Here is a 22,247-nt window from a genome sequence, read left to right as displayed (position 1 = left end):
GCATGAGCTACACAAAAGCCAATTGCAATTTTGAAAAATTGATTCATCTCTTTTTTGCTGTAGAGAACCATGTCGTGTTGCTAGTTTAAGTGTATATCCTGTTTTGTCACGTGCAAGACAATGTCAGATAAACAGACAGAAAACAATTTGATGAATTTTGCTGAAAGTGTATATTTTATGAAGGAGTAAATCTAGTATGATACCATCGACCATGCTTTTGACTTATTTGACAATGTTCGATAAACATATGGTTGGTGTGATCAGGTAAACCTTTAGTGTTTTATTACAAACATGTTTTACAGATAATATTGCCCAAAACCATCACTTACAAATCACAAAGTAAACATCATTCAGGAAAGCATGTCCAGATTGACAGGATTTTCTAAACACAAAAATTAAGCATAATTAATGAAAAATATATGAGAGTATGAATAGTCAACACATTTCATCATGGAACAATTTTATTGAAAAAGTACTATGGCTATCACTATATCACTATGGGCGTCATCTGATTGAATATTATCATCAGATGATATCAGCGGTCAGCTCAAGTTCAGTTTCTTCAAGAGATGCAGTACTTTACCTTTTCAAATTTTCATTGTTTTGCTCGCAGGTACTTCTTCATACATATGTTCTAAAAACTAAAAACACAAAGTATTGTTACAGTTTATGAATGATGTGTTTTTTATAAACACAAAAATTAAGCAAAAGTAACTAAAATATTTAAAAACCTGAATAGTCCACTCATTTCATCATGGAACTATGGTACTGAATAAGTAATATGACTATCACTATTACATGTATATTGCTACGGACTTTATCTGATCGAATATTAAAATCAGATGATATCAGCAGTCAGCTCAAGTTCAGTTTTTTCTAGAGATGCACAAACCAATTTCAGGCAAACCAAAAAAACAGGGATGATGGAAAGTGTCTAGAACAATACAGTGTATATTCTATATATGTTACTAATTTGTAAATTTTAAACGATTTTTATTAATCTTGATAATATGTATGACAGCAGTAAACTACCTAAACAGATTTTAATATACAGCTACCATATTAACAGGTCTACTCGCTATGATTAAACAACAAAGTCCTGTGCATCAACTAATAGCAGCTGATAACACTAATTATCACAGCGAGAAAGAATCTAATAATTACAACTTTCTTTGTATAAAATACATAACCTGCATCGGAAATAGATATTACAGAACTTTGTTAATATATAAGTGTCTTCCAAATTTGCACAACACTAATCTAGAATTCAGTTTACATATTTAAATGGAAAATTATATACATATGTAAATTGATCTATGGTTACCCGCATTTATGCCTGTACATGTACATTTTTGTATACAATAATTAAACAGATATACCAACACAGATATTGTAAATTGCAAAATATAAATTATGAATGACTATATTCAAGGTGATATATCAGACATGTATTAATTTTTTAGGTTGGGGCCTTCAGGGAAAAAATCATAGCTGTACCCAATAAGTACTCTCTGATTCCGAAAGGTAAAATGCATTACGCCTGCAGTAAGTTTATGTATGGATGCCTACATCTATATAGGTGTATTATTAATGCGCCAGCCGTAGGAAGCGTGTCCCATTTATTTATAGCTTTGATGGTTTTGATTTGATTCTGCAATAATCTACCAGACTTCATCAACCACTTCTAAATTTGTGATTAAATCGACGAGGTTAAAAGCAATTCGTCATCAGCAGCTACAGAATCTAACAAACTCAAAGCTACCAGAGACTAAAACAAATTGCATTAGACTTCGATTTTCAACTCTATAAACCACAATGAAATCATACCTCAACATAATTGTGAAGGAGGATGCTGTTCAAAGGTTAAATGTTACTTTCAATGCATTGCTTTATAAGTGCATGGCAATATTTCAAGCCTGCACAATTATTTAGTGTACGCGTAGATGCGGTGGACTACAAACTTTTGCATTGCACAGTAAACAGTTTCGGATCTGTGGGACTGTTGTTAATGCAAATTTTGCATTAATCTGTACACACAAGCACTAAAAAGGTTCATGAAAACCCATCACAGAATGAAGTGGTGATTCAATCTCAACCCAACCCTAACACAACTGCAAAATCTGAATGCTGCTCAAAGTTACAATAGAGTGGACAACAGCATTAGGTTAGAAATATTTGGCTCTAGCAGTGGCAGATGAAACCGTCCGATGCTTTCATTCAGTGGAGTTTATTGAGATTTCAAAATATTTCAAAATCTATATTTATATAGATTTTTTATAAGGATTTCAAATATTTTAAAATAAATTTTGAGTGCACAAAACTAATTCTACTTTTTAAGTGTCACAGTTGCATGATCATTAAATGCCTCCCATGCATTAGAAATATGTAACACACCGCAAAATTACTGCACGTTACGCAGCAGTGATGTGGTGCATTCACAATGTTTCACCACTTTGTTTGATGGGATAGCTAGAACTGGCTAAAAAAGTAAGCTGAGTAATACCTCTGGTAATGCCCGCCTTTGAAAATTTAAATTCTCTGATGTCAATGATGATATGTTCTGGCAAACTCCTGAGCACTGAGGGATACTCTTCAAAGTCGTTTTCTAGCAGCAGAAGAACTCTCAGATTATTCAGCCTTTTAAAACTGCAAATAAACATTTGAACCACACTTGCTGCAGTCATTGTACGCAAAATTTTATTTTTTTTTTTTCGCTCATCCCATCTAGAAAATTCCATGAGTTAGTGTAACCAATAGAATTGAATATCAAAAGAATTGTTATTAGTCTAACTAGCATGCTTACATCCATTATATTTTTTGTTTGTTGTGTGTGTCAATTATAATCAATTTTTATCATTTAGGAAAAGTTTTTTCTTTGTTAATTGAGTTTCAACTTTGTCGGTTTAGGGTCAGCCGCCCACAGCTTTGCTTAAAAATCAGCTGACTGTATTTTGGTAAATGTTATGAAATAGGAGTTTTAGGTAACCTAAATAGTTTTAATTGATTGTGAGAATATATATGCAGAACTTTTGCAGAATTCAACAGCTTAAAGGTTAGCGAGATGTTGGTTTTTAGTGCTGTCAGTAACTTTGTTTATCATTCTCAAGTGACCTTGACATATAAAAGGTTTGAGTAGTAAGCTGCAAACTGACTTACAGAAAATAAAAACCATTCATGAATGTTTTAAATGAACTCGAACGTTTTACAAACAACACACACATCAACGTTTAAAACAATATGTTCTACAAGGAAGTATAAGAGAGCAAAGCACTAGTATAAACTACATAAAACTGGTATGATCATTTTTAATTTAAAGCAGATTATTAAAATTAAAAAATTTTTTTTGGGTGAATAAGAAAATCAGCTTATATGAAAAATATTTTCATGAGATAAAAAGTTAAAAGTGAATGACTATGAGTTGTAACTAGTCAATTTTGTTGCTTTTATAGCACCAATATTTTTATAAGAAAAGCAAGTTATATGTACATGTAGGTGCTGACCCAATCTTTGAAGTGTTGAACAACCAAGCATAAATAGTTCTATTAAAGGGCGGAGAAAAAGAACTATACACAAATTGTGTTACATGCATGAATATTTTGGTAAAAAAAATTGCAGAAATGTTATAGTAGGAATGTTACACAAATGTTCAGACAGGAATTTTAATTTTAGGGAGATTATATCTACAAGCTGTTGTTGATGATAAGATGTTTTTGGTGGAAAAAATGCAAATGTTATGTTTACTGCAACCAATACTTTCCTTTTTTCTACTCTTGAAATCACTCAAAATGTCCCACTTCCTTTCATATGCAAGCTAAAGTCATAAGGTTGATAAAACCACAACTTGCAGTTTCATTTAATTTAATGACAAAAAAATTAACTCTTCTTGATGCAATTAAACTACTATTAGTACCATGCTGTTGAAAATTTTCTGCTTATTGCTTTCTATAATCGATTTATTAAACAAAATATAATGAATGTCAAAGAGGTTTATTAGATGAGGTGTTCGAGTAAAGGGTGTTTTTGATGATGATTTTTAGTGTCGTCTGTTTACTGTTAGCTTGCCTTTTAATATATTTTTAGTTTAGCTGTTTATATTTAATTTTCAAAATAATTTTTGTAAAATATAAAGTACAATTACTCATGCGTGTTATAACAGTAAGAATAATAAAAAACAACGTCAATTTAAAAGATAAAAGTAATGGATTTCAGAGCATACCTTTTCAGTTATCTATTTTTAAATGTTCCCAGCTCACATATATGCCTGTAAGAGTTAGCGACAAAGTTTGGATAAAAAAAATCAAATGAAAACTATTCTAGAATATTTTAAAGTGTGAGCCTTAATTACTTAGGATATTTTTAGTGTGTGCAAAACATTTATGTAAACCTTATTGTGCTATATTTTCAACCCTGTCCTTATTGTGACGTGGTATTAAAAGTGACGTTTAACATGTAGAAGCCGTTTTAATTTTTAACGAGCTCGTCTGATTTTTGTGAAGCTAAACTTACCAAATTTTTTGATGAAGATATAGCAGTTGTACCTATATTTTGCATTATCCATTAGATGGAACAACATCAATGCCACTGTCACCAGCGTTTTGGCCAAAATATATTTAATATGTGTGGAAATAACAGATTGAGTTAAGAAAGGAGCTACATTGAGTAAAACATTAGACAGATAAATTTAATGATTATTTCCACGGTATCATCTTCAACATTTTAAAAAATGCCAAGAAGATTTGCAAAGTTTAAAATGAACTTAAAAACGTTACAACAATGGCAGAAATTATGTCATGTGGTGTTCTAGAAGAGTATTCTCACTATTCACCATAACACTTCAACATATCAGATCACGTTTTAAACCAAATCATTGACAAATCTGAAGACAATGGATATGACTTAGATTTTGGTGACTGCCCCGGAGTGTACAGAAGTTATGGTGATGGTTAGGATCGATCTTTTTAGGTACACCACGGCTAAAATTGTTGCATCATTACAGCAACGACAAAAAATTACCTGTCATCATTTCAACCCACTGTTAATACTACCATTTTGTAAACAATTTTTTGCCAATAACTTTATGTTTAAGTGTCGATAAATCTTTGGTCAAAAGATCTGATGCTAATCTAAATATTTTTATGAGTTTTTAAAGTTGTATGAATTTGTATGGTTGCATTCTGAATACCTGTGACAATTTTTTTCAGCTCAGTAAGATTTTTTGTGAGTTGCCAGACTTTTTGTCAGTATTAACTGAATATTGTGGTATCATGAGCATATTTAGAATTACAAAATAAATTTTTACAAATATTGGATTATAGGACAAATTTGGAACACAAAAGTATTACAAACCACAAAAAACAGCAAGCTTTAATACAACATGGTTTAGGATGAACAAATGAGAAGAGAAAACTGAACAAGATTCCAACAATTGATATGAAAGTTTTTTATTTGAAACAGACTTGTCACATTAAAAATGTTTTTCTTTTGTGAATAATAAATGTGGCTTTCAAAAAACTTTTTCATGAGATAAACAGTTCGAGTTAAATGACTGAGGTATATTAGTCATCTTGCTGTTTTTGCGGTGACTGTTGTTGTTCTTGTTAAAGATAAGCTAATCATACATAGGTGTTGAGATAGTTTTTGGCATTGACACCCTTTTTGGGAATGTTGAATAATCAAGCAAAATGAAATTTTATTACGGAAAGTAGAAGAGAAAACATGCATAAATGGTGTCAAGTGCATGCATATTTTAATAAAAATAGAAGTGGGCAGTGATGGTAGGCAAGATCAACAATCTAAAAATGCAACTTTTCAGTTGAAAGTTTATTATAGTGTAGCTACAAGCTTGACAAAAAGAAATGCTATGGTAAAAATATTTCGCTAAATTTATATTTACTGTAAAAATACTTTTCTTCAAACTTAAAGGCATTGAAAAGCGCTGAGGCAAACAATGAGAAAAATGAGTTACTCAGGTTGTTACGTAGAAAGGAGTAAAAATAAAAAAACAGTTGAAGAGAAGTACATTCAAATAGTTGCGACTGCAGAAATCTTATCTGTAAACATTATCAAATATTTCACTTTATCATAAGCTTTGCATACATTATTAACATCAATACCTGGGCAGTTTGGTGCACTGTAAGAGATGATCAAGTGTGCTGATAAAGCCTCGAGACCAAGCACAATTATTCATAAATGCCACAATGCGGTTGATTAGCATTGGTAAAACAGTAAAAGGAATTTCATGAATTTGAATCTAGCAGAAATAAAAACTTTGTCTAAACCTCTATATTCGTTTTTAGACAGACCGGCATGTGATGCGGAGAACCGGATGTCCGGTTCGCGAGGAGAAAGGGGGATAGCGGCATCTTAACTGCGAGCACGCGAGAGGTAGGACGCAAAAAACCAGGTACGTTAGATGGTGTCAGGAGTGGCGACTACAAGGAAATTTCAGTAAGTCAACGATAATAGTAGCGATAATAATCAAATTATTAGGCAATAGCGAATAATTTATGATTAGAGAGAGAATTTGCGAGGATAATAGTTGAAAAAAAAAATTATAAGTTATACAATAGTGAAGGATTGAGGATAATAACTTGGAAAATGAGCGACAGACACAATAATAGTATTTTCGGGAAGGGGGTTAAGACACCCGAGCTGAGACTAGAAACAGGAGCCGAATTGGAAGGATGGAGGAGATTTATTAAGAGATTTGAGATAGCGATTGTGTCGGCAGGATTAAAAAGAAAGGAACACACCAGGGTGACAAGAAAAGTAGAATCAGAAGAATACGATTTAGAACAAAAGAAAGCAGCGTTTCTGTTGGACTGTATGGGAGAGAAGGGGTATGATATTTTTGAAACATGGGAGATAGAGGTCGACGCCATGCAATATGACGATATTAAAGAAAAATTTGACGATTATTTTTCTGAGAAGGAAAATATAGTAGCTACGAGACACAGATTATTTACTATGAAACAGGATAATTGTGAAGATTTATGCAGGTTTATAGAAAGAATAGAAAGGGCAGCAAAACAATGCAGGCTGGAGGAGTTAGAAAAAGATCTAATACTGCAGGTTTTGATAATGGGTATGAATGATGATAAAATGAGAAAAGAGTTGTTACTTAAGAAGAATATCACCCTAGAGAAGGCAAGAGCTAGGTGCAGTCAGTACGAGTCCGCCACAATAGCAGCGGGGATAATAACAACAAGGGAAAAAGAAACGATAGATCAAGTAATAGGAGAAGAGGATGATGAGTTAATACAAAGGATAGGAGGTGGAGCTGACGGAGGAGCAAGAAACAAAGGTAATATCGGTACGGGGAGATCCGGAGTACAATGCTATACATGTGATAGATTCGGACACATCTCAAAAGATTGCTTCAGGAATAGAGTAACTGGGTATAATAGAGGATACAGAGGACGAAACTTAACCAGGGGGGCAGGCAGTCTAAGAAAAAACGATGAAAGGTCACCTATCACATGCTATGCTTGCTCGGGAACAGGACATATGGCAAGAAGCTGTCCTAACCGGCTAACAGATAAGAAAATAAGCATGGTTGAAAATAATGCATCGGAATATTCAGAAGATTCATTATGACTAAAAGAAAAATTAAAAAGATTTAAAGCGGCCAATGACTTCCTAATCAGCTTAAAAACTAAAAACAAATACATAAACTTCGAGATAGACACAGGAGCTGATGTAACAGTTATGAGTGAAGCAACAGCAAGGAGGATAAACTGCAAGATTGAACCAACTAAACGAGTACTGAAAGGGGCAGATGGCAAGAGGTTAGAGACGATAGGCGAGTCAAAAATTGAGTTGATCTCAAAGAGAGGACAAAGAATAATAGCGAGGATCAGTGTTATGAAGGGAAACAATAGTAATCTGTTAGGGAAACCGGAAATAGTAAAGTTAGGGCTAGTTAAGACAATTCAAAGAGTGACTAGGATAGAGGACGAGATGGCAAAGAAATACCCAAATTTGTTCAAAGAGCTTGGAACACTACCAGACGTGTTCCGGATAAATTTAAGGGAAGATTCGACACCTGTGTGTCTCCAAGTGCCAAGGAGGTTGCCTATAGGTCTGAAGGAAGCAACGAAACAGGAAATAGCAAGGATGGAAAAATTAGGAGTAATAAAGAAAATAGAGAAACCGACAAAGTGGTGTTCAGGAATGGTAGTAGCGCCAAAGAGTAAGGGAAAAGTCCGAATTTGTGTTGATCTGACGCAGCTAAACAAGAGTGTGCTCAGAGAAAATTTCCCACTGCCTACATTGGAAGAAACAATAGCCGAGCTAGAGGACAGCGTCATTTTTAGCAAAATGGATGCTAATTCAGGATTTTGGCAGACAGAACTAGCGGAAGAGTCACAAGAGCTTACTACATTCATTACACCATTTGGTAGGTATATGTTTCAGCGAATGCCGTTCGGTATTTCAGCAGCTCCAGAATTTTTTCAACGCCAAGTGAGTAAGATAATAGGGCAACAACAAGGAGTTGTTTGTATGATGGATGACATTCTGGTAGTAGGAAAGAACAAAGAAGAACACGACATAAGGCTTCACGAAGTGCTAGACAAGCTTAATAGAGCAGGGTTGACACTTAATAGAGAAAAATGTCAGTTTGGAGTTGATGAAGTCAAGTTTTTAGGTCATATCCTAAGCAAAGAAGGAATTCGGATAGATCCAGAGAAAGAAAAAGCAATCAAGGAGATGCCAGCACCTATAGACAGGAAGAGTTTGAGAAGGTTCTTGGCGATGGTGAACTATTTAGGAAGGTTTAGCCCCTTGTTAGCAGAAGTGGAAAGACCATTGAGACTATTAGACAAAAACAATGCAGCATGGTGTTGGAATGAGGAACAGCAGAAGGGCTTCGAAAAGATTAAGGAGATCATCTCTACGGCACCAGTCTTGACTTTATTTGATAATAGTAGTAAACACCGGATAACAGCAGATGCCAGTAAACATACATTGGGAGCAGCTTTGCTGCAGATGAATAGAGAAGGGAGATGGCAACCAGTAGCCTATGCCTCAAGAAAAATGAGTGAAGCAGAGCAAAAGTATGGACAAATAGAGAAGGAGGCACTGGCCGTAGCGTGGGCATGTGACAAATTCGATTTCTACTTGGTGGGGAGAGACTTTGAAGTTGAGACTAATCATAAGCCACTGGTTCCGCTGCTGGGAAATAAAGATCTGTCAGACTTGCCATTAAGGATTCAAAGATTTAAGATGAGGATGATGAGATACAGATATAATATTTTTCACACACCAGGAGACAAGATGTTTTTGGCTGACCTGTTATCAAGACCAGCATCAAAAAGAGACGAAATAAAATTACAAAGAGTGGAAAACCATGCTAGTAGGATAGTAGCAGCAATAGAGGATGTGCTAATAGAGAAAATTAAAGGGTACACGGAAACGGATGAAACGTATCAGACAGTGATGAAAGGAATAGAAACAGGATGGGAATATGCAATATGCGGCGAGGCAAAAAAGTTGAAGGAAAAGAAGGATGAGCTCAGCGTGGTAAATGGAATGATTATGTGGAACGCCAGGGTTTACATACCTATTAATTTGAGAAAGGAAATAATGGAAAAACTCCATAGTGGACATCAGGGCCAGGTCAAGACGTACCGAAGGTGTCAAGATTCAGTGTGGTGGCCAGGGATTAGAAAGGAGATAATAGAGATGGTGGAACGCTGTGAGGTATGTATAAAAAATAGAAGGATATCACATGAGCCGATGTGTAACACTCCATTACCAGAGAAACCTTGGCAAGAGATCGGAACAGACTTGTTCGAGTTCGAAGGAAGGCGCTACGTTATTTTCATGGACTACTACTCGAAATGGATAGAGGTAGTTCAGATGAATAACCAAACAGGAAGAGAATTGGCGTTGAAATTCGCAGGAATAATAGCAAGGTTGGGAGCACCATTAAAAGTACGTAGCGATAACGGACCATGTTACAACTCACACGAATGGAGGGAAATTTTGATAAGGTACAACATAATAGGAGAAACTAGTAGTCCTAGATATCCTGAAAGTAATGGCTTAGCGGAGAGAGCGGTAGGGATAATAAAAAGTTTGTGGAGGAAAGAGAAGGACAAGAACCTGGCTTTGCTAGCCTATAGAACTACCCCACTGGAAAGTAGAAATAGGCCAGATGAGTTAATGTATAATAGAAGAATTCGAAATGAGTTACCAGGACAGCACTTAGTCATACCCAATCTCGGACAGTTCAAAGAAAGAGATAGACACCTCAAAGAGAGACAGAAAAGCAATTTTGATAGGGTAAAGAGGCCAAAGAGATTGTCCGTATTAAAAGAAGGGGATAGAGTATGGGTGAAAATAAACCACGAAGATGAAGGGAGAGAGGCAACAGTTATTAAGGAGGCTTTAGAACCAAATAGCTTCTGGGTGGCTATGAATGGAAGAAGAGTAATAAGGAATAGGAAACACCTGAGATTATTATTTGAAAAAGCTTCGCGCTACATGATAGAGTCTCAGGATAAGGAAGTAGTTAGTAATAGTAGGGAAGGAAATAGAAAGAAAACATGGGTAGGAGATAATAGCAATAGTAACCCAATAAGAAAGAGTACTAGAGATAGAATAAATAAACGTGACAATGATTTTGTTTACTCCAAATAACTTCTGTTGTAGACACTTAGAATACTACAACCAAAATTGGATTCAATAGAAAGGGCTCAAAGTAAAAGAAAGGCTTGACAATAGAAAGTGAGGAGGTTAACAGCACGGATAATAGAAGGGGTTCAATTGAAAGAGAAAGAGCAATAATAATAGAGAAAGTAATAATAGAGATGGAGGACTACACAATAGTCGGGAACAGCATAGCCCACTACATCACGCCACCAGTGGGGGTGAAAAAAATTGCCCTAGGAGGAGCCACCCTGGAGGAGCTGTTGTACAGGTGCGGAATCCCCGGAATAAAGATTGTCATTTCCGGAGTTCCCGACATCATGAGCCGAAGAGATGACGTAGTGGATGGGGACAAGGTTTCCAAGTACGAGCAGACCCTGAGAAGGGCATCAAATAGACCGGGAGTGATCCTCTGCTCCTTTTACCCCTCTACCAGGGTGCCAGCTGCACAGTACGGCATTATAGGCCGCCTAAATAGGCTCATATGTACCCTCAACTCCAACAAGAAGGAAGGCACGCCGAACTTGTGCACCCGCCTCTTCGGAAGAGGTCAGGATGGCCTGTTTTTTTCAACAAAGAACATTTGAAGGACGAAGTCCACCCTAACGACCACTGGGCGAGGGTGTTATCTGAGACTATGTGTAGATACATAGCGACCAGGAGAAGGGGTGCGAGGGACTTGAGGGAACGGCTGTATCGGCCTCTAAGAAGAGAGAGAGACACTAGGGAAGGGACAGAAAGGGGTAACGAGAGAAAGGAGATTAATAGGGAGAGGTTAAATAGAGATGGAAGTTCGGAGGAAAGGAACGTCGAAGCTGCGAGGGAAACCCAAGAGAGAGAAGGTAGTCAACAGGAGGAAGAGAGCATATGGAGGAGAAGAGAAAGAGAGGTGATAGAAAGAGCAAGACAAGATAGAGAACAAAAGAAAGCAGAAATAAGAATAAGGTTCGAAAGCGAAATGGCAGCAGTGGAAAGAGAATACGAAAGAGATGTGGTAAGAGCTAGAGAAGATAGACAAATAGCTGAAAGAGCTATTGAAAGAGAAAGAGCCAGGGGGCAAGATGCAGAAAGGGTTAACAGGGAGGAAAAGAAACAACAAGAAATCAGAAGGATAGATAGAGAGACAAGGGAGAGAAAGTCACCGGTCAGGCAGCGGAGAGTTCGTTTTGCTGAACAACCGGAGATAAGAAATAGAGACATCCGGCTAGATGTCCCTACTCTTCGGGAGTATGTGAGGTAGAAGGAATGAATGGGAACAATAGTCAGGGCTCAAAGGACTCTATGTATATACAACTGTTTAAATTTACAAAGGTAGAGAATGACTAGCTTTAACGTAAATGTGGTGTTCAGTGAGCAAAATTTTTACCCAATGCGTTTATGCTAAATGCAACATGTAAAGTATTAAGAACATTTCTGTATTCCCCACAAAAACTGGTTTCTTACTGAAGGTGGAAGATATATCCTGTCCTAACAGTTTAAATTCATTTTAGTTAGCGATTTATTCATGCACAGTGATGCAAAAAAATTAACAATTCAAAAAACATTACTTCATACAAATAATAAATAAGCGAGCACCATGATACCAGAGCATATAAAAGTACATAATGAAGTAAGAGCATTAAATTGGAAATTATGACGGCTATCCTCATGGTAAAATAGCTAAGATGGTGCAAACATAAGTTTCCATGACTGCTAAAGAGAAGTCAAAAAAATTGCAAAAAAATTACTGCCGAAAAAAAATTCATTGAAAGTTCAGTTTTTTTATAAAAAAAATGATTTAAAGCCTGATATTCCTGTGAGCGATTCTGTTTTTTAATGTTTTTTAGTTAAGCATGGTATGTTTAAATTGTAAAGTAGTTTCTGTGAATTAAATACTCACCCAACTAACAACAACATTCCTAGGATGTTCCGTAACGTTACGCTGAAATAACGTTCCATACAAACATTGTCATAACGTTCTACAAACGTTATTTGATGATCATTGTAGAATTATGTTCCAACAATGTCGCAGGAACGTTGCATAGAATGTTGTGCAAAAATATTACCATAACGTTCAGCAGAATGGTACAGGAATATACTTTGCTAACGTTATCATAACGTTGTTAGGGAACATTATTAATGAATGTCCCAGGAATGTCCTAGGAACGTTACTCTGGAATGTTCGAGTGAAAACATTCATATAACATTGGCTTGCAATGTAACTAGAATATTATGGTGTGACATCATATTTAACTTCAAATGAATGTTCCAGGAATGTCCCAGGAATGTTACTCTGGAATGTTCGAGTGTTAACATTCATATAACATTGGCTTGCAATGTAGTTGGAATATTATGTATGGTGTGACATCTTATTTAACTTCAAATGAATGTTCCAGGAATATCCCAGGAACGTTACTCTGGATTGTTCAAGTGCAAACATTCATGTAACATTGGCTTGAAATGTAACTGGAATATTTTGGGGTGACATCATATTTACATTCAAATAATTGTCCCAGCAATGTTTCAGGAATGTTACTTTTGAATGTTCGAGGGTTAATGTTCATATAACATTGGCTTGCAATGTAGTTAGAACATTATGGTGTTACATCAATTGTACTTTCAAATGAATGTCCTAGCAATGTTACAGAAATGTTACTTTTAAATGTTCGAGGGTTAACATTCATATATTTTTGGCTTGCAATGTAACTAGAATATTATGGTGTGATACCATATTTAACTTCAAATGAATTTTGTAGCAATGTTTCAGGAATGTTACTTTTGAATGTTTGAGTGTTAACATTCATATAACATTAGCTTGCAATGTAACTAGAATATTTTGGTGTGGCACCATATTTAACTTCAAATGAATTTTGTAGCAATGTTTCAGGAATGTTACTTTCGAATGTTTGAGTGTTAACATTCATATAACATTGGCTTGCAATGTAGTTGGAATATTATGGTGTGACATCATATTTAACTTCAAATGAATGTTCCAGAAATGTCCCAGGAACGTTACTCTGGAATGTTCGAGTGAAAACATTCATATAACATTGGCTTGCAATGTAACTAAAATATTATGGTGTGACATCATATTTAACTTCAAATGAATGTTCCAGAAATGTCCCAAAAACGTTACTCTGGAATGTTCGAGTGCAAACATTCATGTACCATTGGCTTGAAATGTAACTCGAATATTATTGGGTGACATCATATTTACATTCAAATAATTGTCCCAGCAATGTTTCAGGAATGTTACTTTTGAATGTTTGAGCGTTAACATTCATATATTTAGGTTGCTTTGGAGATGTAATGTTGGTGGAATGTTGTATAGCTTAAGGAAAAAATATTGTCGACGGTTATGCTCGGTACATTATAGTAACATTGTAGGCAATTCATTAGAGGATCATTCTGTGAAACATCAAAATGTTAGAAATTGTCTACACAGTTACACCCAACTAATGTTCTGGACAAAAACGTTCCTGGGATGTTAGCTAATATCTTTGAGGCAACATCATGGAAGGCATGCTTGTGGAATATTCTGTAACTTATTCTCCCCATGTCGTAGGAATTTTGCACCAGATCATCTGCTCAATGTTCCATAATGGTTAAACTCCATACTGTTCCGAATATATTAGAAAAAACAATATGTGAATGTTTACACCCAAACATTTCAAAGTAGCAAGCCTGTAACATTGCTGGGACATTCAATAACAATGTTCTGTAACAACGTTATAATAACGTTAGCAAACCTTTTCCTCTAACTTTCTAGCTAAAATGGTACAAAACGCATGATTTAATTTTTGGAAGTTGTCACCCTTTCATAACAAAAAATTATTTAAAATGAAGCAAATTAAAGATTTTATAGATTTTTCATTACAGATATAGAAACAAACTAAATAATGAAAAACAATAATGATAATTTTAAATGATTTATGTAAATGAATTGAAAAGTCACTACAATTTTCAATTTTCGCACTTCATTAGACGTATCGCAAAAATGACTAGGGTCCATTAAGCTTTCTTAGTGCAGTAAAGTGTCATACCATGACACGACAGTGTGAGAGCATCGCAACTGATCGCACCGCCACAAGTAGGGATGGTTTCAAGTGTTATGTGCTAGTCTATTTTTACGATAGATTAAAGCTACGTCTGACTAGCTAATGAGTACAAAATCATTACTTTCGTGGAGCGAACCCAATGCCCAACCATGTGTCAACAACTTTTCTGCCTTTAAATTTTGTTTCAGCTCAACGAATCAATGCCGAAAGGAAAGCGATGCGTAATAGCTAGGAATACTACTATATACTACTAAGTTGGAAAATCCCTACGCATTAATGTCCCATCAATGTTCTAGGCGTATCCTTCCTTGGATGTTAGTTAATAGCCTTGAGCCAATACTATGGAAAAAATGTTCGTGGAATATTACGCAATGTTCTCCCAATAATGTGGGAATGTTATGCGAGATCATTTGCTAACATTCCAGCAATGTTTTTCCCACGACGTTGCTGGGACGTTATGGGAAATACGTTCCAGCAAAGTATTTCTCACAACATTGCTGGAACGTTGTGAGAGTTACGTTCCAGCAATGTATTTCCCACAACGTTTCTGGAACGTTGAAAATGTGTCTACAAATAATCTTGTGACAACGTTACGATGAAACGTTTCTGGGACTTTTTGGAACATCCCTGGAACGTTCTGGGAACGTAAAATTGTTAGTTGGATTTGTTAGTTGTATTGTTAGTTGCATTGTTAGTTGCATTTGTTAGTTGCAAACTGTTAGTTGCATTTAGATTCACACGGTGACTCAAGGACCAAAATTATCAGAGCTAAAAACTAACCACTATTTAGAATGAGCATATCTCATGGTACCAGAAAATCATGAATTATTATTCAAAGCATGAATAGATTGACCTGTATTTGTACTATTATATTTAGAGTATCATAAAAATACCATGCAAATAGTTAATTTTAGTTTTCTACCAAGTGCATTTTATGTTCATTAAAATTTGGCTCAAATAATTGGCATGGATTCCTGTTGAGTTGTTTGAATGAGTGGATATAGATACTGACCAAAATGGAAGTTCTTTCATGTCACAAGAACGCAGGTTAAGCTTCTCTAATAACGGCAGTTTTTCTATACCGACAAGTGACTCAGGATCCAGTTTATTCGAGCTGATATTCAGTTCTTTCAGATTGGTCAGTAAATCAAAGCTGTAACAAACAGGCACAGACAACCATAATATCTGCAACATTGGTGCAATCAGGCCAGAGTAATACGCACATGTAACTATCTGACAATCAAATAATTTAGATTGGTAAGTAAATCGAGTCTGTAACAAACATTCATGAATAACCACAATATTCCCAACGTTAGTTAATAAGAAAGTATTACATGCTTTTTTCTTCCTTTAGGTGACATCAACTTGTCAGGGTGTAAAGTTCAGTAAGACACAGTTCATGGTAACTGATGTTCAACTCTCAAATATTGGTCAGTGAATCAAATCTGTAACATAATATCAAGTATCGTGGCGAACGCCAGACCGTGACTTTGTAATCCTTGTGAATATTTTGATATGTATATATTTTGCTTGTTAGGTTGTTCTTTTTATTATTTTGTTGTTAATTTGTTCATACATGTATACTATATTTCTAACATGTCTTTGTTTATTGCTGTATTATAAACATGCCAACGCATTAGCGATTCTGTTAATTACTAATGTTATACAGTTTTTTTACTTGGTTCCGTTAGCCGGAAGTGGGGAATTTATTGTATATAAGAGAGCACACTAACTCAGTTGGGCAGAGCACATTGTCGTATGCTCTTTGGCCAATCGGGTTCCTTTTGTTAATAAAAATTCAACAGAAAACTATTCGCATTCTCTCCCTCTTGTGTGATAGTCCTTATCAAGGGGGGGGGGCAACCAGCAGCCCACGGGCTGCATGTGACCCTTTGCTATTTATTATGCGGCCTTTTCACTCCTCCAAATTATTTTCCGTATAAAGATGCGTTTGAATGAGTACCATGAACCAACTAAAAAATGCTACCTAGCAGTGAGATTTTGTTAAAAAATAATTTAGTTTCCCTTTCACCAAAATAAATTTTATGTTGGCTTTAAACTTTAACAGAGTAGTCATAGATAGTGTTATATATCATACATGCACATATATGTGCTTACTGAAAATACGCTATCTATTTAACATTCGATCAGTGATCTAGGATATTTCTATGCATGTATTTAGATCACAGCTACAGTTTTTTTACACACTGCATACACTGCAGTAATGTAGTTGTTTGCAAATAGCCACTTCCTTTCCATCATTGGTTGTCTGTTCGTGCCCGTAGTTGGTCAACTTATTTTATCAGTTACATAACTGTTGATAAATAAATAAGTGCTGTTTAGTCCTCTAGGCTACTAAAAGAAAAATAACTGTCACTAAAGAGAACAAAAAATTCAATACCGATTGGCAGGATAAATTTTGGTTTACATCAGTTAGGATCAAGGCAGTTTAATCTGCCAGACTCCAGTAGCTCAAAGGAAGGAATACAACATTAGAAGACATTTTGAAACAAATCATGGTGAAAAGTATGGCAGACACAACACAGGGGAGAAAAAACAACTTGCAGAAAAGTTGACCAAAAGCATGAAAGCACAGCAGCAAGTGTTAACTCAATCACATGAGGTTGAAAATGCCAATACTATAGCGAGCTTTGAGATTGTAAAGATTCTCACCAAATCCCAAAAACAATTTTCTCATGACGAAATAGCAAAGGAATGCTTACTGAAACTTGGTGAAGTTAAGCGATCACAAATGCGAAAAAGTGTTTCAGATTTATCTTTTTCATGTCACACAATAGTCAGACAAGTAAAAGATATAAACTCGGACATAGCATATCAATTAAAGGTAAAGCTAGGTGGTATTGAATGCTATTCATTTGCATTTGATGACAGTAAAAATATTAGAGAGACAGCACAGCTTGCTGTATTTATTTGAGCAGTATATAACAATATTGATCTAAGTGAGGAACTGCTCAACTTGAGCTCATTGAAAGGTATTACAAGAGGTGTATATCTATTTGAAGGTGTTCAAGTATCACTACAGAAAATGGGAATTAAAGACTTCAGCGATTGTGTGTCACTGTGCACATATGGTGCACCATCCATGATAGGGTGTCACAATGGTCTTATAACCAAGGTACATGAGCTCCAGCCAGATGTTATTACAGTTTATTGCGTTATACACCAGGAGAACATGGGAGCAAAAATTATTAATAATGATCATGTCAACTCAGTAGTAGTAAAAGCAATAAACTACATTCACTACGGAGGACTAAACCACAGTGAGCTTCAGGAGTTCTTGAGACACCTGGCCAGCAAGTATGAAGATGTTGATTATTTAACAAAGGTTCTCTGTCAGAATCAACTCTACAATATTTCTGGCTATTAATAGATAAGATCATTATATTTTAAAGTTAAAATGAAAGGAGGTTCAAGAACTGTGTGATCCTCTCTGGTGAATGGACTTTGCGTTCTTAAATTATGTCTCTCAAAAATTGTCTCAACTCAATGTCAGGCTTCAAGGACAAGACAAGTTGGTACATAATTTGTTTAAGCACCTTCGAACATCTGAGAAAGATCTTCAGCTCTACATGTATGAGCGAAGTCTGCATAAAAAAAAGTTGATGACTTTCCCAGCCTTAAATCTGTCTTTAATGACAACAACGAAATCCTGGATAGCTATGCTCAGAGATTGGCAGTACTTTGGCATGAGATTTGTTCTTGTTTTAAAGAGTTCATAAGTCTGAAAAATGAGATGACCATCTTCTTATTGCCTTTCACTTGTGCAATAACCTCAGCAGCTATCCAGCTCCAGCTTTAACCAAAGGCGCTGCAGGAGAATGACACACTCATCCAAAGTTTTAAAAATATGCGCCTAGTTGACTTTTAGAAGTCCTTACCAACTGTAGATTACGGTAACTTAAAGCTGTTTGCCAGACAATTTGTTTGCATTTTTGGAAGCATGTATACCTGTGAGCCACTGTTCTCCAAAAGAAGCGCATCAGAGGCAAACTGAAATACAATCTGACTAACATTCAGCTGCTGCATAGTTTGCGTTCCTGCACGTCAAGCATATAACCTAGCGTTAACAAATTGGCTAAACATATCCAACACTAAGCTTCTGACTAGCTTTGAATATTATAAAAAACTGTATTGTTTGTATCTCCATACTTTATCTACTGTCTACTATCAATTATAAATCTTTTACATACACGTTTATTATTGCTTTGTATTCAAGTTGCATATTGTATACTACTTTTTGATATTATATGCTAAAATTTAATAAAGACAGAAAATACCAAGTCAGGGTTGTATGAATCCACCCTCGACTATAGTTACATACTGGAAAATGGCCTCTTTCTTAAAAAAGGTTGCCCATCCCTGATCTAGATCGTGCCAAGTAATGGCTAGCAAATTCCTTTACAATGGTGGCAACGGTGAAATTGTGGTGAGCCTGGCAGGCACCATCCATAAATTTAGAAAGCAAACTCCTGCAGACCTCCTGCCCTTCTTGCTAAAGCAGCCTCAGTAGAGAATAACCAGAGTAGTACCACAAACACCAGGAGTTCCCAATCTGGCTAAAAAAGCTATACAGCTATCCTCACATTCGTAAAAAGACCTGGTGTTATAGAATAGGCAGGTTATCCAGCACTTCAGAAAAGGACTGATGACTGGCACTACGCCAACCATCTCCCACTCTATGAGACGCTTGATACTGCCAAAAAAGGAAATAAAGACTGAGTCAGGTCACAATCGTCCATAGCGGTTCCCTCACTCAGAAAGAAGCTCAAAGTCATGTTTCAGAGTAGGGCAAGAAGTGTAGACCAGGACACAGACCAACTAGCTGATGCCATTGGGCAAAATGTCTGGGTAAGTCGGAAAGCGGAACCGGCTTCCCACTTCAAAACGCCCGAGTATAATGGCGTCGGAGACCCAGAATACTTCATTACCAGATTCAGAGAAATAACAGCCGCGAATAGGTGGGGCAAGGAGGCCAGCACACTGCCTCTCAGAGAGGCTTTAAAGAGTGAAGCAGAGTCTTGCGGAAAGGAGGTCGGGGTGGCAGCCATGTTTGAAGCCATCTAAACCCAATTTGGACTATCTTTCGTATAAGCCCAAGCAGGTTTGAGCAGTTTAAAAAAAAGGAACACAAGCCTCTCCGCAGGAACACACAACATAAATTGAATGCTTAGTTCAAATAGTCTAAGCTGAACTGCTCAAACTGCTCGGAAGCAACATAGCAAAGGAGTACTTCTCGAACACCCTAAACTACCCTGCCCTAAAGCGGCACCTACTAGCAGTAACAACATAGACTCTCGTGGATGCAGTATAGACTTGAAGAAAGTTTCTTCAGATCAAATCTTGAGAAAAGACCGGACCCGGACAGCGCCGTCCAAACTGTGTTAGAAGAAATAGACTCAGAGACCAATACAGGCTATGGTGTTGTACGCAGTGTCAAACCAGGCATTCAGAATGTACTGTTATCCAAAGTTAAGCAGCGTGCAAAACAAGCTAAGCAGCTGCAAAACCAACAAACAAAGACTCTCGAAATTGTGCCGGCAATTGGTTGGGGATGTCGAAGCCCATGAAATATCTGAAAAGAGTACTCTAGTTAAAAGAAAAAGGGTTGGGAAATGGGAAATAGACGCATCAGTAGCACCCACTACTAGCTGCAATAAAGCATCTTTATATTATCTTCAGGGTAATAGAAAAATAGAACATAAATAGGAAACTTCAGTTTTCTACGAAGCACTTGTTATTTCAAATAAAATTTGGCTCAAATAATTTGCATGGAACTTTGTCAGGTGGTTTGATTGGATCTATATAAATACTGACCTGAATGGAGGTTTCTTCACGTCACAAGAATGCAAATCCAGCTTCTCTAATAACGTCGGTTTTTCCATACAGAAAAGTGACTCAGAATCCAGTTTATTGGAGCTGATATCCAGTTCTTTCAGATTGGTCAGTGAATCAAAGCTGTAACAAATAGGCATAGGTAACCATAATAGTTGTAATAGTATTCATTCAGGCTATGGTAATATATGTGCCTATCTGACATTCAACTCATTTAGATTGGTAAGTGAATCAAACATATTACAAACAGACGTAAATAACTACAATATTGCTAGCATTTTTCAATAAAAAGAAAGGATTTTATGCGTGTTCAAAATTTAAGGTGACATCTAATTGTCGGTGTGTAAAGTATAGAAAGTTCCGATTTTTTTTCGCAACTGATATTCAGATCTAAAATATCGATTGATGAATCAAATCTGCAACACAATATTACATTTTCTTAACATATTGATTATACCTACTATTTAAACTTCTGGTCACAAAAAATAAAAGTGAATATGCTGATCATAACACCTTTAAGAAATTAAGGTAAGTAATGCTTATCATGGTTAAACATCAATTATCATGTGGTTGTTATGTTATTCTCACACTGGAAGTGAGCAGTTGTGAACTGTCTCATTGGATTATTGGCGCACCAAGTTGTTTCTTATCGCTTATCACCCAATAATTACTGTTTAGCACATATTTAAATATAACTTGATTCAAAACTTAACAAATATCGTAACTTGAAAACAGTAACAAACAATCATTCCGGTACCTACGCCAAATTTCTTGTGGAAGTTATTCCCCTCTACCGATGACTGATTAAATACCATGTAGCAGGAAATCTGAGTTTACATGTATATGAGACAGAATACAGTTCTAAAACATGATGATGCTCATCTGTTGAAGTTATGAGCATCATCAAGTTTGCATGGATATTTGCAAATAAATCACGTCAACTTTGAAAAATTCTGAAACTAATGTACGAGCTTTGACAGAATTGATACATATTATGTTAGTTTTTGCACATCAATAGGTCCATAATGATCTTACTAGGTACAAATGAAGAAACTTGGAAATGTGTAAACATTTTTATCCGCCATGAGATACCAATGAACATGTATGGTAACACAACATGATGTGAGATATTATGGTCATTGATTCACAAGGATATAGTTGAAGAAGAAGTTTGTTACAAAGAAGAATTCACAAGAAGTTTGTTTGGATGTTTTGCATACTTCATCTCTCTAAGTTTGTCTCTTCTCAGTCATGTTTTTATAATAAGTAGGACACCTCAGAAACTTTTTGGCATTTATTCTCTCTCTTGACTTTTACCCAACTAGCAATACGTATGATTTGCAATAGCCTTTATCTTTAAGGTTACCTAGTTACTGAGATAAAAATAGTAGTTTTAAACTACACTGACAAAGTTTCAACAATTCAAAAACTGCCCAAGTCACATACAAACAATTACTCTCCGCATAGAATGTAGTAGCTGCACAGTAGCTGAGATTTTAAATGTTTGCCTTAATTGTTTCTCTACAAAGTTTATTATTTTACAGAGACATAATTACATACTTGTTAAAACCTAACACTTTAAATGGTGTATGAATTGTCATACCGTAAAGCTGATGCCATGAAAATGCCACAAACTGTGTAGCAGATTTTCAAAGCATTTTTAGTCATTTTTGCTACATCTGTGTAAAAGCGTGAGACTGGCGA

The 22,247-nt window shown here is 35.9% G+C and overlaps 1 protein-coding gene across 1 annotated transcript; it reads right to left on the bottom strand.

Annotated features, from left to right (window-relative positions):
* Positions 1-165: 165 nt before the first annotated feature.
* LOC137398028 (leucine-rich repeat-containing protein 18-like) lies at positions 166-22,211 on the bottom strand. The gene is made up of 5 exons (XM_068084128.1): positions 22,147-22,211; positions 20,526-20,666; positions 15,703-15,843; positions 2,504-2,646; positions 166-641 (listed from the first exon to the last, which is right to left on the bottom strand). Exons 1-5 carry the CDS (start codon positions 22,209-22,211, stop codon positions 622-624), a joined length of 510 nt encoding a protein of 169 aa, XP_067940229.1. The 3' UTR covers positions 166-621.
* Positions 22,212-22,247: the final 36 nt, after the last annotated feature.

Source organism: Watersipora subatra, chromosome 6, assembly GCF_963576615.1.
Source record: "Watersipora subatra chromosome 6, tzWatSuba1.1, whole genome shotgun sequence".
Lineage (NCBI taxonomy): Eukaryota > Metazoa > Bryozoa > Gymnolaemata > Cheilostomatida > Watersiporidae > Watersipora > Watersipora subatra.
This window is presented reverse-complemented; position numbering and strand designations above follow the sequence as displayed.

Coding starts and splice junctions, on each gene's coding strand:
- LOC137398028 (XM_068084128.1), bottom strand. CDS start 22,211: ATGACTAAAAATGCTTTGAAAATCTGCTACACAGTTTGTGGCATTTTC. Junction 20,667..22,146: donor TTCATGGCATCAGCTTTACG/GTATGACAATTC, acceptor TATTTGTTACAG/CTTTGATTCACTGACCAATC. Junction 2,647..15,702: donor ATGAAAGAACTTCCATTTTG/GTCAGTATCTAT, acceptor GTTTATTTGCAG/TTTTAAAAGGCTGAATAATC.